Source organism: Dasypus novemcinctus, chromosome 6 (assembly GCF_030445035.2).
Source record: "Dasypus novemcinctus isolate mDasNov1 chromosome 6, mDasNov1.1.hap2, whole genome shotgun sequence".
Lineage (NCBI taxonomy): Eukaryota > Metazoa > Chordata > Mammalia > Cingulata > Dasypodidae > Dasypus > Dasypus novemcinctus.
In genome coordinates, this window is record NC_080678.1 from 34,078,344 (window position 1) to 34,093,407 (window position 15,064).

Sequence of the window (15,064 nt, forward strand, 5' to 3'; positions counted from 1 at the left end):
CCCTCCACACAAAATTGTACTAAAAATTTATTTATTTCACCTTGCTTTTCTTCCCCAAGTGCTTTCACATCCCCTATGTGGTTGAGAACTTCCCAATGAAAGAGCGCACTGCTAAAGAATTGAAAGAATTGGAGAGTGTTGTTCATCAAAAGAAGATTGAAGCAGAGTGCCTTAAAGTACAGTTTTAAATATATATGCCTTTATGAATGATGCATTTTATTTTGGGGTCTCCCTCATACAGATTTGAATTGGCATACAATTTAAGATAAATTTAGATTGTATTTATGTTTTCATTTCCTTGTTATTTTGCAGAGTATTGTCTAGTGAGTACCCTATATTCACACAGTAAATCAAGGATCTACATCCTTTTCAACACTGGTTAACCTTCAAATATGAGGATATACTAAAAAATGAAATTTGGAGATTTTTCTTGCCCTGGTCAGATGTTCTCTTCATCTACTCAATACTCTTTTTATCCTCCCTTATCACCAAGGATTGTATTTTTAAGATAATTGAGCAAAGGTGAAATAGAATCTGTTTTGATAGAATTATGGTTTTCCTAAAGCAACCCTAGCTTTATTGGCAGCAATCTCTGTCTGACCACTAATGTACTCTGCCCCTTTGATTTAGCTTTGTTTTGGTGAGAACTTTGCATCTGCTCTTTTTCTGAAATATGAAGTATAAAGGTATCCATAATTCTTAACTCACACCTACCAGTCCTATGTAAACTAGTTCCTTTACAAAATATGAAAAGAAGGTATATTTTTTTAATGCTAAAGCACCAAGAAATACTCAAAATATTTATAAGCAAGTGTCATCCTGACACAAAAATATATAATATACTACCAAGAACAATTTTCACCCTTTTGGTTTATCCACAGTTTATTGATTTCTGAAACTTTAATCTCTTCTGTAGCAGTTTTTGACTCTGTCTATCAGTTTGAATTCAGTTGTTGGTGAGAGAATTTAACATCTTAAAATGATTGCTGAAATCACGGAATTGTCAGAAAATTTTCCTTTAGAGAATTCTTTTCATTGAATAACTTCTATACCATCTTTTTCCGTATTTAGCTACGGAAGGAAATTGTAGAGACTCAGTCTGTAGTTACCTTGGTTAAAAAGCATCATGAGGAGGAAGATGAAGAGGAAGAAGAAAGGGTACAAATACAAGATACCAATTTGCCCAATTACTTGCTTGGCAGTCTGAGTACTGATTTTGGGGTAGATACCTCTTTATTGTCAAGCCAATTGGAGCTTCATTCCAGAGAGGAAAAAATCAACCAAATTATATTACTGAAGGTGGGTGGATTTTCACTTTATCCTTGAAAATCTCTTAAACTCCCCCATCAGTTATTTTGCAAGGGCTCACATTGAAATCTAATGCCCATCAAATGATGTGTTTACAGTCCTTGGGCTAGCATGCATGTCCTTGAGACAGAGCTTGTGTACAAGAGTTGCTTTCATCCATTTCGACTGGGTTCTGTAGTATCAAGGTTTCTTTCTAAAGAGCATCCTGCACTAATTGGCACCACAAGCCATTCTTCTGCTTAAATCTCCAGTTAAGTTGAAAGATTAAATAAATCCTTGGATGCCTGTGTAGCCCAGGATCAATTAAGATCTCCTTATAAAATCAAGATATGATTGATTTTTTTTCTCCTTAACCTGGGGAAGTACAATTTCTTCTCTAAGATTTTTATAAATTCTGGGGTTTAGAGATAAGATGCAGGGGTCCCTCAGGCTCTGAGCTGTACTCCTTACTTTCCACCAATCTATTATAGTCAGCCTCAGAACAAATCTGAATATATAGAATGCCCTCCTGAAGATTTTTGACAATGTGAGGACTGAGATTGCGCCAATGCAGGGAATTGAAATTTATTGTTGGCTATCTCTGTTCCTGAAAGTCCTTCAGCTCTATCTGCAATTTGAATTCCAGCCTCCTGCCGTGGCACTCAGTTCTCTCTTCCTATCTTTCTTTACTCTTCTTCTCCAACCCCTGAAATTCCTGTTCATTTGTCCTCAAAACTGTTTAGTTATCTCTTTTGTTGCTCAACTTCCACTGATCCATGTCCTCAAAGTCTCACTGTCCTGCTGCCGTATTAAGGCATTTTCTATGCAAAGGTGATTTCTAGCCTGAGAGAAATTCTAGTGCAAACTGTTAAAACAGATAATGTTTCCACCCTACTTCAATGGCTTCATCTTCAGTAGGATAGATATAGACTGAACTCTGATAATGAAGGCTACTTTGAGTTGACCCATTGCTCTACCCATCAGTGGTGGTGGGTGCAATCCAGTTGAACCCACTGCCACCTTAGGAATTGACTGATCCAGCAGGCAAGTTCAGGCTCACTTCCTGGGAATGACCTGTCCATATAGGGGAAGAATATTGTGCATAGCTGTGCTTCTCTGGGAGATCCTCCAAACATTTCTCTCCATCATTCCCAGACTACATTCCCAGAGAAAGACATTTCCTAACCTAAACACTGCATATTGCTTTTAAAATAATTTATGATTTTTTTTAGAACATACACAAAAGTAGAGAGAATAACCCAAGGAGTCTTCAAGTACCTATTGCCCATTTCAGCATTTATCAACATACCTGCATATTAGAGTTACAACTTATATTTCTGGAAACAGCTCGTGGTATTACAATTATGCTGTTACCTTAATCCTACCCATGGTTGGATGCTACTGTAGGTTATTAAGTCAAGAAATTCCTTAACCTGAACAGTGTTTTAGAAAGATCAACTTACTGATAATTTGTGGAATGACTTAGAAGGAAAATAAAACAGTGGGATTGTTTTGCCAGTAAAGATATAATATGTGATGTATTTCAATAACATACTGATCTTTCAGGATATAATATACAAAGTAAAAACTGTTTTTAATAATGAATTTGATGCTGCATATAAGCAAAAAGAGTTTGAAGTTGCACGTGTGAAGGAAAGAAATGTAAGAATTCAAGAAATTATTTTAGATCTGGAATTAGAAGAAGACATCTGGCAACCAGAATTTGAAGACTGTGAGAAGCCACAGAGAACCCTTGTTGTGGAAAGTAATGAGGTACTGGCTTGCCAGGTCATCCTCTCCCTTCTTTGTATTGACATTTTCCCCGTCTCTTATTTATTCATCTTGTTTACCCTGCTGAAAATGACAGTATTAGGAAGCACGCTTGGTTACAAACACCAAAACAGTTGACATAACCTCCACAGAATGTGGGTTTCTCTTATGAATCCCATGGAACCTGGGGAAGAGTTGGACACTGAGCCTATGAAGGAAGCAGGAACCAAAGACTGAGCTTTTTGGTTCTTCTTTTAGCAAACTTCTCCCTACATTTCAGCTTTCTCTTGCAGTTTCTACCTTATATCTCCTCTATTCAAGAGAGAAGCTCATTTGAACTAGGACCTTTGAATCCCAATTCTGGATTTGCCTGAGCAGGGGCTCCTTGGCCCAGCTTGGATGTCATGCTTGTGTACACATCCCAGGAACACGAGGTCATGTGAGCACCAGTTTAGGCCATTAGGACCGTGTGGTTCTCAGACAAAGAGGGCTCCCTAGGGAAAACTGGGTGTGTGTGTGTGGGGTGGGATACATGGGAACTCTATCCTCGGTCCTTTCTGCATGATTTTTCTGTAAATCTACAACTGCTCTAATACAAAAAAAAAAAAAAATTTAAAGTAATGCTAAAGAATAATCAAAGAAAACCCCTTGCTCACATGAAACCATCTTGATTTCTCTGGGGCAAAAAATAATAGCATGCCTTAGGAGACCCCGTTAGATGCCAAGCACCATTCTGAATGCCCTTGATACATTGAAACTCATCGATCATTATAAAACCTTATAAGGTAAAGGCGCCTATGTGGCACAGTGGTTGAGCACCACCTTCCCACGAACAAGGTCCCGGGTTCAATCCTTGGCCCCGGTAACTCGAAACAAACAAAAAACTTATAAGGTAGGTACTAATATTACCTCCATTTTACAAATTAGGACACTGAGGCACAGAGAGGTTAAGTAGCTTAGGCACAGCAATAAAGCTAGTGCGTGACAGTTGGAGCTCGAACCAAGCCCATAACACCTCAGCCTATCCTTTTTCCCAGCCTCTACTGTGCTGTGTGTGTTTAAGCAAGTTGTTTCTTCCTAAACTAGATTCTTTTCATGTCACCTCAAACTCTTGAGCACAGTGATATCAAGGACCTCAGTCAGCCCCTCTTGGGAAGATCCTGCTGTGAGCAATCACTCTGCATAATTAACCCCAGAAAGGCTGTTTCCTCTCTTACTCTAACCCAGTCTGCTACAGCAGAGTGATATTGTTGTGGGGAAAAACTTATGATGTCCCTCCCCTACTTAAACCTTTGCAGTGGCTGCTCATTTGCACTTGGGATAAGATCCCCAAGCCCCTTCCTATATGTACCATATTGTGTCTTTCAGATAAAAGCCAGCAAACATGTGAATCTGTGGCAAAAAGCCAAAGCAGAATTGATTGCGACCCGTGAAATGGAGCGATGGCTTATAGCACGAGTATGCAGTTTTACTTATATAGTACCCAAGACCCTTTTTCCATCCAGTTCCTAACTGGATGTAATGCTCCTGTACGTGCACTCCATGCTTTTGTCATATGCAGCGGCCACTCGAATTTCAGTCGCTCTCCCTCTCTTCTTCCCTCCATCCCAGTCATTCTAACACAGGGTGGGTGGCTGTCCCTGGTGCTCCCCACAGTGGGCCAGCCTGCTGTCTGCCCTCTCTGACACTGCTTCTTTCCCAGAGTACAGACATGAGACGCCGAGCCCTGATGGACATGATGGGTGGTGTTTTGGAAGTCAAGAAGGAAGACGTTCTAAGAATGGTGAGGTTCTGGCCATCCCCATGGAAGGTGGAATGGGGTGGAAAGAGCTGCATAAATATTTACCATTTCTTTCTTATACGGACCTGAGTATTAGAAATTCCTCAGCAACATATATTACACAACCTCTTAGTACTTTATAAACAAACCACATCAAGCAAATAAAAAGAGGTTTGAAACCCCAGGTTTGCCTTCCAAACAAACAAATAACCACAGTGGTCTGTGGTCTCCACAGAAGGCGGGGGGTACCCCTGCCCCTGCAATCCTCTGTATACACCAGGGAACATTTTCTTTGCTACCTGACATAGGTGCTCCTGGAGCTCAGGCATAGCTCTAGCTACAAAGTTCAACACACACCTCTCTGTCACATCAGATTCTGAGTGTGTCCCCAACCACCCACCTTAGCTTATGCCACAGGAGAACAACTGCTACATTTTTTCATATCCTTTTTTCTGTCTGGTCATTGTCCCTGCCAATGTAAAGTTTTATACCCTTTTAAAGAGCTCTTTTTAACTGTAATGATAACTTTGAGCTTTTACAGTACTACTATACCTACGTTTGTGCTAGAGTAAATGCTCTCCTTTCTCTCCTTAGGTGATTCCTCAACCTGATTTTATGACAAAAGCTGATGCTTTGTGGTCTGAAGAGGAAAGGAAACAATTCAAAGACTATGAGAAAAAAGTCAAGGAGTTAAATGAAGAAAGAGATAAGTATAGAAAGGTTAGAAGAACAAAAAACTCTTGTAGCCTATCATATCCAGGGTTCTGCTTCATTATCTTTTCAAATTAAATGTGCTTTATTTTAATTTTCTCAGTGTCTTACTAACTAGGATAGTTCTTCAACTTAAATTCCAAAGAGATATATATGCTTTATTTGGAGAAATTGGTGGAGATAAATTTGATGCCCTAGACCAATTTAAAATAAAAAGAACAAAGAGCAGTGGTTAAGAAAATTCTTATTGACTTCAGCATTTCCTGCATTGTTATGATTTGTTTGGTCCTTCATTCATTCCTCAAATGTTTAATGAACACCTATTACAGTGTATGCAAAGCACTGCCAAATATTGCTCTATATTGGCTACATTGGTTTGCATTCAGAAATGCTTTTTCTTGATTTGTTCTCTATCTCAGGGAAAGAATTTAGGAGGAGTGACACAATTAATACAACATATACTTTACAATGGAAATTTGAGGTCTTGCAATGCAATTCTGCTATTTTATCTCCTTCCATTGCAAAGAAACCCATATTCTCACATTAAAATTGCTTACGATTTTAATAGAGAAATAAAAGATATCGGTATCCAACCAAATAAGTAAGATTTATTCTCCTGTAAGGAAGTAAAATGATGCCTTCTTATGAGGCAGGGCAGTTTGTCAGCTTTATGGTGACCGTATTTCATGAACAACTCTTTTGAACTTTATTGTTAACCTGTCCGTTTTTATTCACTGCGATCTTCTAACAGTGTTCTTGGTGCATTTTATTCTAAGGTAGTATTCGAAAGTCAAATGAGTAGTCTTGAGTGAAGTAAAGATTTCAAGGCATTAGGGAGTATAGCTGTGTAGGTGATGGCCATTCCACTGCACCAGCTCATGGTCTTGCCTTGTAAAATGGTCCCCTCTCACACCCTTGCCTCTCTGCCCCTTGGTCGTTCTCACCTGATAATATTTCAGCCTTAGTTACATCAAGTACTCTGCCTCTTTCTTCTGCACCTGCACCCATGCACTGGACAAAGAAAAAATACTGACTGATTCCACTCTAATTTAGTGACCATGCTCTTCCTTGGGTTGTTAGAGCTGCCAAGCGATGCAATTACATTTTGCCGTAGCCCAGTGCTTTCACTGAGGTGAACCCACATCACCTGCGGATCGTAATTAAAAATGCCAATTTGGGTTCCATAGACCAGAATGGATGTAAGGACCCTGAGTTTCTAACAAACTCCCAGATCCTAAAAGACCATTTCACACCACCTCTGCTTTCCTCAAATCAACACCTGACCCCTTCTATTCACTCTCATCTAATTTTCTGTTTCACTGGGAGATTGAGAGCAACTAGAAGAGAACTTTCCTTACCCTCCCACCAAATCCACAGTCTCCCTGCCTTTCTGTTTCCTGTGGATGAAATGGTCTTGCCTCCAGCCAACACTGGCCCTCCCCATCTGTGCACTAGATCTCATCCTATCTCACCTGCTCCATGTTTACTTGGGTAACTTCTCTTTTTTCCTATGTCATCATTTTTTTTTCCCTCCCTAGTGAATTATTACCAGAACATACTCACATGCTGTCCTTTCTCTCTTATTAAACTAAGATGCAAGAGTTCTTTTACTATTCTTGTGACTTTTGAGTTAATATAAATTTATTTCAAAATAAAAAACCTCTCTTGACCCCATTTTCCCCTTGATGTGCTGTTCAATGTCTCTGTGCACCTTCACAGCAAGAAAAATATCTATGTTCACTCACTCTGATTTCCCTCTTCTCAATCTTTAGAAAACACATTTTAATATGGAAAATGAGAAACATACATGAAAATAGAGAAGATGGTGTAATGACCACTGTTGTTTCATTTCCTCCCTCTACCTGAGTTATTTTTTTGCAGATTTTTATTTCGAAATTATTCAAACCTACAGAAAAGTTATATGAATAGTACAGTGAACATCCATATACCCTCCACCTGTACTCATCAATCTTTTATATCGTTCTCTAGTTTTTTTTTTTTTTGGCTGAATTATTTGAGATAAGCTGCAGGCATAATGACACACCTAAATACTGTAGCATAAATCTCCTAAGAACAAGGACATTCTCCTACATAGCCACAAGAAAATGACCATACTCAAGGAGTTTATTATTAATACAACACTATTACCTAATATATAGTTCATATTCAAAATTTCTCCACTTGTTCCAATGATGTCCTTCATAGCTTTTTTTAAAATCCAAAAGCTAATCAGTTGCACTTAGTTTTATGTCTTTCTAGTTTCCCATGACATAGCTTTGTGTGTATGTTCTAAGACATTGACATTAAAAAAATACACGCACACACACAAATCCAGACTGGTTGTTTTGTAGAATGCGCCTCAACTTGTATTTAATTGTGTGCTCATAATTAGATTCAGGTAAAATCTTTTTTACAATAATGCTACATAGGTGTATTAGCCAAAGGGGTGCTGATGCAAAATACCAGAAATGGGTTGGTTTTTATAAAGGGTACCAGATACCAGGCCATAAAGCATAAGTTACTTCCCTCACCAAAGTCTATTTCCACATGTTGGAGCAAGATGGCTGCTGATGTCTGCCAGGGTTCAGGCTTCCTGTGTTCCTCTCTTCCCAGGTCTTCTTATCTCTGGGCTTAGGATTCCTTTATTCCCAGTGCTTGCCTCATTCCAGACTCTGCGTTCCTCTCTTCCTGGGGCTCCAGCTTAAGGCTTCAGCATCAAACTCCAACATCAAAACCCCCCAACTCTCTCCTTTGCCATGCCTTTTATCTGTGAGTCCCCACCCACCTAAGGGTGGGAACTCAATGCCCTATTGGCACAAGAGGTTTACATAATTACTTAATCAACTAAACCTATGAATCTAATATAATCTAATATGCCCAGAGGAAAAGATCAGTTTACAAACATAATCCAGTATTTCTTTTTCGAATTCATCAATAATATCAAACTGCTACAATTGGTGATGCTATGTCCTTCTCAGTGCGTGACATCAGGAGGCACCTGATGCTAGTTGGTCCCATTATTGGTGATGTTAAATTTGGTCTCTCGGTAAGATGGTGTTCTGCAGATTTCTTCATTATATATGGTCCTTTTTTCCTTTTTACTTAATCTGTAATCTGGGATGACGTTTTGAAACTATGATTCTTCTGCTCATATAGTATTTTGGCATCCATTAATGATCTCTGAATCAACTGTTACAATGGTGATTGTAAAATTCCAATTTCTCTCAATTATTCTATATTTGGTATTCTCCTGTAAAGAAGTTTTCCCTCTGACCCACATGAGTCCTACTCTTTTTTTTTTTAATTCTTTTTAAAATTGGAAATATTTTAATCCATTACTGTTAATATTCTTTTTGATATTCAGGGCATTCAAAGCTCCTTCAGTTTTTCATGTTCTTGTGACATAGTCCCAGCAGTTTTTGAGCACTTTCCCTTTCTAACACAAGAACATCTTATACTTTTCCTGCCATATGCCTGAAATCAGCTATTTTTCTAGTCTTCCATGATTTCTTTTACTAGGATTGGTATTTAGAGACCAAAATCTGGGTAATACACATGCTCATTGCTACTGGGGGCAAAAGGCAACTTTGCTTCTAGGTCATATTGATGGACAGAGCTAATTATAGGTATTTGCTCACACAAAATATGTATGTGTTTATATCTATATCTCTCTATATATATATGTATATATTCATGAGTTCATTTGTTACCTCCTATCAACACCACAGGATTCTTCTCTTTTTTTCTCATTTAATATTTATTATTATTTTTTTGAAGATTTATTTTATTTATTTCTCTCCCCATCCTCCCCTGTTGTCTGCTTTCTGCATCCATTCTCTGTGTGTTCTTCTGTGTCTGCTTGCATTATCTGGTGGCACTGGGAAACTGTGTCTCTTTTTTGTTGCAACATCTTGCTGAGTCAGCTCTCCGTGTGTGCAGTGCCACTCCTGTGCAGGCTGAGCTTTTTTCACATGGGGAGACTCTCCTTATGGGGTGCACTCCTTGCACGTAGGGCACCCCTACACAGGGGCGCCCCTGCATGGCAGGACACTCCTTGCACGTGGCAGTACTGCGCATGGGCCAACTTACCACACAGGTCAGGAGGCCCTGGGGATCGAACCCTGGAACCCCCATATGTTAGACGAACACTTTGTCATTTGAGCCACGTCTGCTTTCCTCATTGAATATTTAGATCACTTGCCCCCACAGTGAAAACTCTGGTTCTCAAATTATAAATACATTTACTTATTGGTTCAGTCCTACAATGTACACAAAATGCCTCCACCAAAAAAAATTTACTAAATCAATCTTAAGATTTCTTTGCACTTCTTTTTCTTCTTCAAATATATCCCACTGAGGATGTACAACCAGCATATTATGTTCAGAAGTTATTTGGACTAATTATTTTATTTCCTTCTGCATGTATAACAAGTTCTTTGAGAACTGGTGCTCTTATTTAAGGGCTGGGTGTTTGTGCTCATCTTATCAGCTCGCTGTTTTCTTTAGGAGCACCAGGAACCTCTGCGCCCCGCTTTGTTGTGTCTCCCACTATGTTCTTTTCTTGTGGGTTTTTTTTCCTTAAAGATTTATTTTTATTTATTTATCTCCCCTTCTTCACCACCCCCGCCCATTGTCTGCTCTCTGTGTCCACTTCTGTGTGTTCTTCTGTGTCTGCTTGCACCCTCAGCGGCACTGGGAAACTGTGTCTCTTTTTTGTTATGTCATCTTGCTGTGTCAGCTCTCCATGCGTGTGGCACCACTCCTACACAGGCTGCGCTTTTTTCATGGGCAGCTCTCCTTGCAGGGTGCACTCCTTGTGCGTGGGGCACCTCCACGTGGGGGTGCCCCTGCATGGCACAGCACTCCTTGCGCATAGCAGCTCTGCATGTGGGCCAGCTCACCACATGGGTCAGGAGGCCTTGGGTATCAAACCCTGGACCCTCCCACATGGTAGGCGGACGCTCTGTCAGTTTAGCCAGGTCTGCTTCCCTTTTCTTGTGTTTTTGATTGTGTCAGCCTGCCGCACCTGCCTTTTGCTCCAGCTTGCTGTCTTCTTTAGGAGGCACCAGGATCTGAACCAGCGACCTCCCATGCGATAGGCGGGAACCCAGTTGCCTGAGCCACATCCATTTCCCCAGGCAGTTTTCTAAGACTGGGGAGTCATAGATTAAAAGATACATCTTCTGCTCTCAAGAGCTTATAGTTTGATCAGCACATATGATACATTCTTAAATTACAAGGCCCATCATGGTTTTTTTTCAGGGCTGGGAGAAATTCTTGGCGTGGTGAATTGCTGCAGTGTTCACACGCACCTCCTACTTGGCCTCTCACCTCTCAATTTCCCCTGCTTCTCACTTCCCAGCACCTGATGCAGACCTTTTTTGGTGCAATTAGATTTTCCAGGTATCTCTAAGAAAAAGTGACAGCCATGTCTGCAATAAATACTTCTCGACTGCCTGCTGTGTGCTAAACACTGTGCTAGTCCTAAGGGATATGTGGCGAATAAGACAGACATGGCTCTTGCCCCTCATTGTCTGGGATGAGGGGGTTTTTATTAACTGGATGCCCACAAGATAGTTGTTGAACTACAATATGATGAATTAGGAAGGACAAGTTCAGGGTGCTATCTATGACAGTAAAAACTGAGGCACTGACTTAGATCAGGGGCTATCAGTGTCCCCAGGTCCCTTTTACAGGTTGGTGTACCCATCCCCTAGCTGTTATGAGTGCTGCAGCCACAGACTTACCCCTGAGACCTTCTCTGGAGTGTCCCCTTGGCTGACGGGAGCATCCTTATCCAGAGACCCAGGCCAGGTTACCCCATAACCTCCACCCAGGGCAAGCAATGACTGACAGATGAGGAAGGGGCTACAAAAGTCCAGCCTCCCTTTCCTCAAGGTGGGATAGCTCAGCAGAGCCTCTCCCGTCCCCCCACCCCCCCACCATTCCCCTGGGAATCAGGCCAAGGCTGGACTGCTTGAGATGACATCATCACTTAGCTCCTGCCCCTGCCCTGCTCTTCTTCCCTCACTCCCTTACAGGTTTTTCCTGAGGAGCACTCCCTCAAGACATCCTGTGCCCTGGAATCCTGTTTCAGTCCTGGCTTCTTAGACTTAAGACAAGGCCTAAGATAGGCCCAAGGAAGCCTTCTTGAGAAAGAGACATTTATTGCTTTGGAAGAATGAGAAAGAATGTACAGTTTGAGAGTGAGATGAAGAGCAGACAGATGGAAAAGTATGTGAGAAGGGCCTGCAGAGAGACGAGTTTGGAGCATTTGAAGAACAGGGCAAAAGGCCATTTTACATTATAAATATGTCCTTTCTTGTCCAAAGAACCTCAAAGGCCTGGATTCTCGTTGTTTTAAAGAAGGGTGGGTCAGAATGCTTGGAAAGTCTGGACTTTGATCATTTGCCATGTGATGATGCTCCCATCACCTAGAAACACATGAACTTGATAAATACTAGGAGGCCACAGTCTACGGGATTCTTCCATTCCCATGAGGTACTGATGAAAATTATTACCTGTGAGTTGGCCCTGATATGTGCTTTCTCTAGATGTGTTTGTTTTATTTAAATACTTCCTCATGCTTAATTAGCTTAATTTAGGTGATGTTTCTTCTTGCATCATATGTCTCTATACTTTTTGTTAAATCTCTCTCTTTCCATTATCTTCTCAGAGTCAGTATCTTCCTTTATTAAACTAACAGAAAAAATTACGGTTTTTAAATACAACAATTATTGCTATCATAGTAATAATTGATTTGAGTAAGAATTATTAATGGATGCTAAAACTGATGGATAAAAGTCTGGTGAGGAACAAGATATTTCAAGGTATTTCTTATAGTATCTCCTCTCAAGTATTAATTACAAGTGATAAAATAGTAGTTTTACAGTAGAGAATCTAATGGATACTACTTAACCAAGGAATCAAAGTTTGACATTAGCACTAATGAAACAAACCAACATCATGTGTCCCCTGATGTGGTTCACTGAGAAAGATACAATATTGACTTAGTAATGCTCCTGCTGAAAATGTGTCTGGGTCCAAGCATGAGAAACAATCAACCTAAACTGAGTAACATTCAAAAAATAACTGGCCTGTACCCAACTGTCTGCAACTTACTCTCAAATGGTTCAGAAAAAAGACAACGATGATGACTATAATTAGATAGATAGATAGATAGATAGATAGATAGATAGATAGATAGATAGATAGATAGAGAAATAGATCAAAATGATAAAAGCAAATAGGGCAAAATGTTAAAAATTGGTGAATTTTATAAGAGGCATATGGGATGTCTTTATACTTTTCTTGCAACTTTTCTGTAAGTTTGAAATTATATCAAAGTAAAAAGTTACAAAAATTTTTTAAGATAAAAATCATTAGTAAGACGATGGCTAACATTGATCTGCAGGTGTTATTTTCTTAAAAAATAAATGTATAACTTTCCATTTACCTGCTGTATATTTAGCTCTAAGTTCTGGTGGAATTAAAAAACAAACAAACAAACAAAAAAGGTAAATCCTTTCCCTGAGGTAGAACTGCTTCAAGGAACAAAACATAGAGAAAACAAGAGAGAGTATAAATACGTAGATACACACACCCACCATATATACAATTCTTAATTCCTTAAAATCTAAAAAAATTATATGTAAACTTATTCACAGCTTGAAAATAAAATCAGTATTTTTTAAGGTCCAAGTGTGTGCCAAGGAAATTGCTTTGCCTATATAAAGAGTGAGTCAGAACTTTCTGGGAGAGATTTGCTGCGGTTCATTCCACCAGCCTTACTTCTGCCTGAATCATTAGGCAATCAGTGGTCGAAGCTTTTTTACCCCCAGTGTAATCTTTTTAGCACACATCTCAGATACATGCTGCATTAAACAGTTCCAAATGGAGGGTCTCCAACTGAAGGGGGCAGAGGGCCCGGAACACTCACGTGGGCCCTCCCTGCCCCTCCCCTGAGGCACTTCAGAGCAAACTGTGAGCGCCACTTCCTAGGAGCATTTGGTGGTCCTAGACGTTAACTTTAGTATTGACTTCTTTTAGTCGTTAGAAGCAGAACTGAAGAAACTTCAAAACTCTATTCAAGAAAGCACACAGAACTTTGATGAATATTTGAAAAGACTCTTTGACCGGAGAGTGAAGGCAGAGATGGTAGTCAACCAGGTAAATAAAAGCTTTGCATAGGTGACTTCTTTTAAGGAGCCTCCAGGGGTCCCTTCCCAGGTTCCACGGCCCTGTGTGTTCTGGGCCGGCTCCCTCTCCAGCCTTGTCTGGTGCCACCTCCCCTTCACTCTTCACAGTCCCTCTTTCAGTGCCTTGAACACACCCAGTGTCCTCCTGCCGCACCGCAGAGTTCTGCCAGTAATACTCTCTGCCAATTGCTTTGCCTTCTGGCTTCTCTATATTTATCCTTCAGGTCCTTGCTTAAAAGTTCCCCAGATGAGGTATATCTTCCTATTATATACTCTGTTCTTTTCCTCACTATTTCTTTTTTTTTAAAAAAAGATTTATTTATTTATTTCTCTCCCCTCCCCTCCCACCCCAGTTGTCTGTTCTCTGTGTCTGTTTGCAGCATCTTCTTCTTTGTCCGCTTCTGTTGTTGTCAGTGGCACGGGAATCTGTGTTTCTTTTTGTTGCGTCATCTTGTTGTATCAGCTCTCTGTGTGGGTGGCGCCATTCCTGAGCAGGCTGCATTTTCTTTCGCACTGGGTGGCTCTCCTTATGGGGTGCACTCCTTGCACGTGGGGCTCCCCTACATGGGGGACATCCCTGCGTGGCACAGGACTCCTTGCGCGCATCAGCACTGAGCATGGGCCAGCTCCACACAGGTCAAGGAGGCCCGGGGTTTGAACCACAGACCTCCCATGTGGTAGACGGATGCCCTAACAACTGGGCCAAGTCCGCCACCTCCTTACTGTTTCTTAATGCAACTGAATTTTAATTTATGCAAGATTATTTCTTAATGCTTCCAAGACTATATAAGCTCCGTGTGGGTAAGATGGAGTCTGTCTTGTTCATGCCTATTTCTCCAGCAACTGCCAAAGGGCTTGGCTCATACTATGTGTTGAATGAATGAAGAATCTTCATGCCCCGAAAGATCATATGTAAAACGTGGCTTAATTTCATCCAGTCGTCAGAATATAAATAGTGCTCAGTAACCCTAGAAACAAGAAGACCAAGGAGTGATTCTCTAAATTCTGAGGGAAAATCATCTCTAACATTGGATTCTATACCCAGCCAAGCTATCAAGTGAGTGTAAGAAGAGAATAATATTTTGAGAAGTGCAAGGTCTCAAGAATTTACCTCTTATGCCCTATTCTCAGGAAGCTATTGGAAGATGTGACTCACCAAAGCCAGGGGTAAACCAAAAAGATGATGCAGCACTGGAGAGAGTAAAGGGAATCTCCAGGAGGATGACTATGGCATCAGGGTCCAAGCAGGAATGATACATTGGAATGGTTAAGATGAAGAGAGTTTAATGAAGGAACTGTTGACAGGGGTATGGGCAGG

General features: G+C 40.5%; 1 protein-coding gene across 3 annotated transcripts in view; it reads left to right on the forward strand.

The window, feature by feature from the left end:
* Positions 1–15,064, forward strand: part of CFAP43 (cilia and flagella associated protein 43) — a 111,016-nt gene that overhangs the window by 72,911 nt on the left and 23,041 nt on the right. For all 3 annotated transcript variants that reach the window (XR_011648999.1, XM_004468233.5, XM_058298487.1), the window contains 7 exons: positions 60–176; positions 1,072–1,299; positions 2,854–3,060; positions 4,426–4,515; positions 4,760–4,840; positions 5,432–5,557; positions 13,598–13,717. Coding sequence is in view for 2 of the 3 variants with exons in the window: in XM_004468233.5 (XP_004468290.2) it covers positions 60–176; positions 1,072–1,299; positions 2,854–3,060; positions 4,426–4,515; positions 4,760–4,840; positions 5,432–5,557; positions 13,598–13,717 (969 nt within the window). In the remaining variant the exon portion in view is untranslated. The remainder of the gene's footprint in view (positions 1–59; positions 177–1,071; positions 1,300–2,853; positions 3,061–4,425; positions 4,516–4,759; positions 4,841–5,431; positions 5,558–13,597; positions 13,718–15,064) is intronic.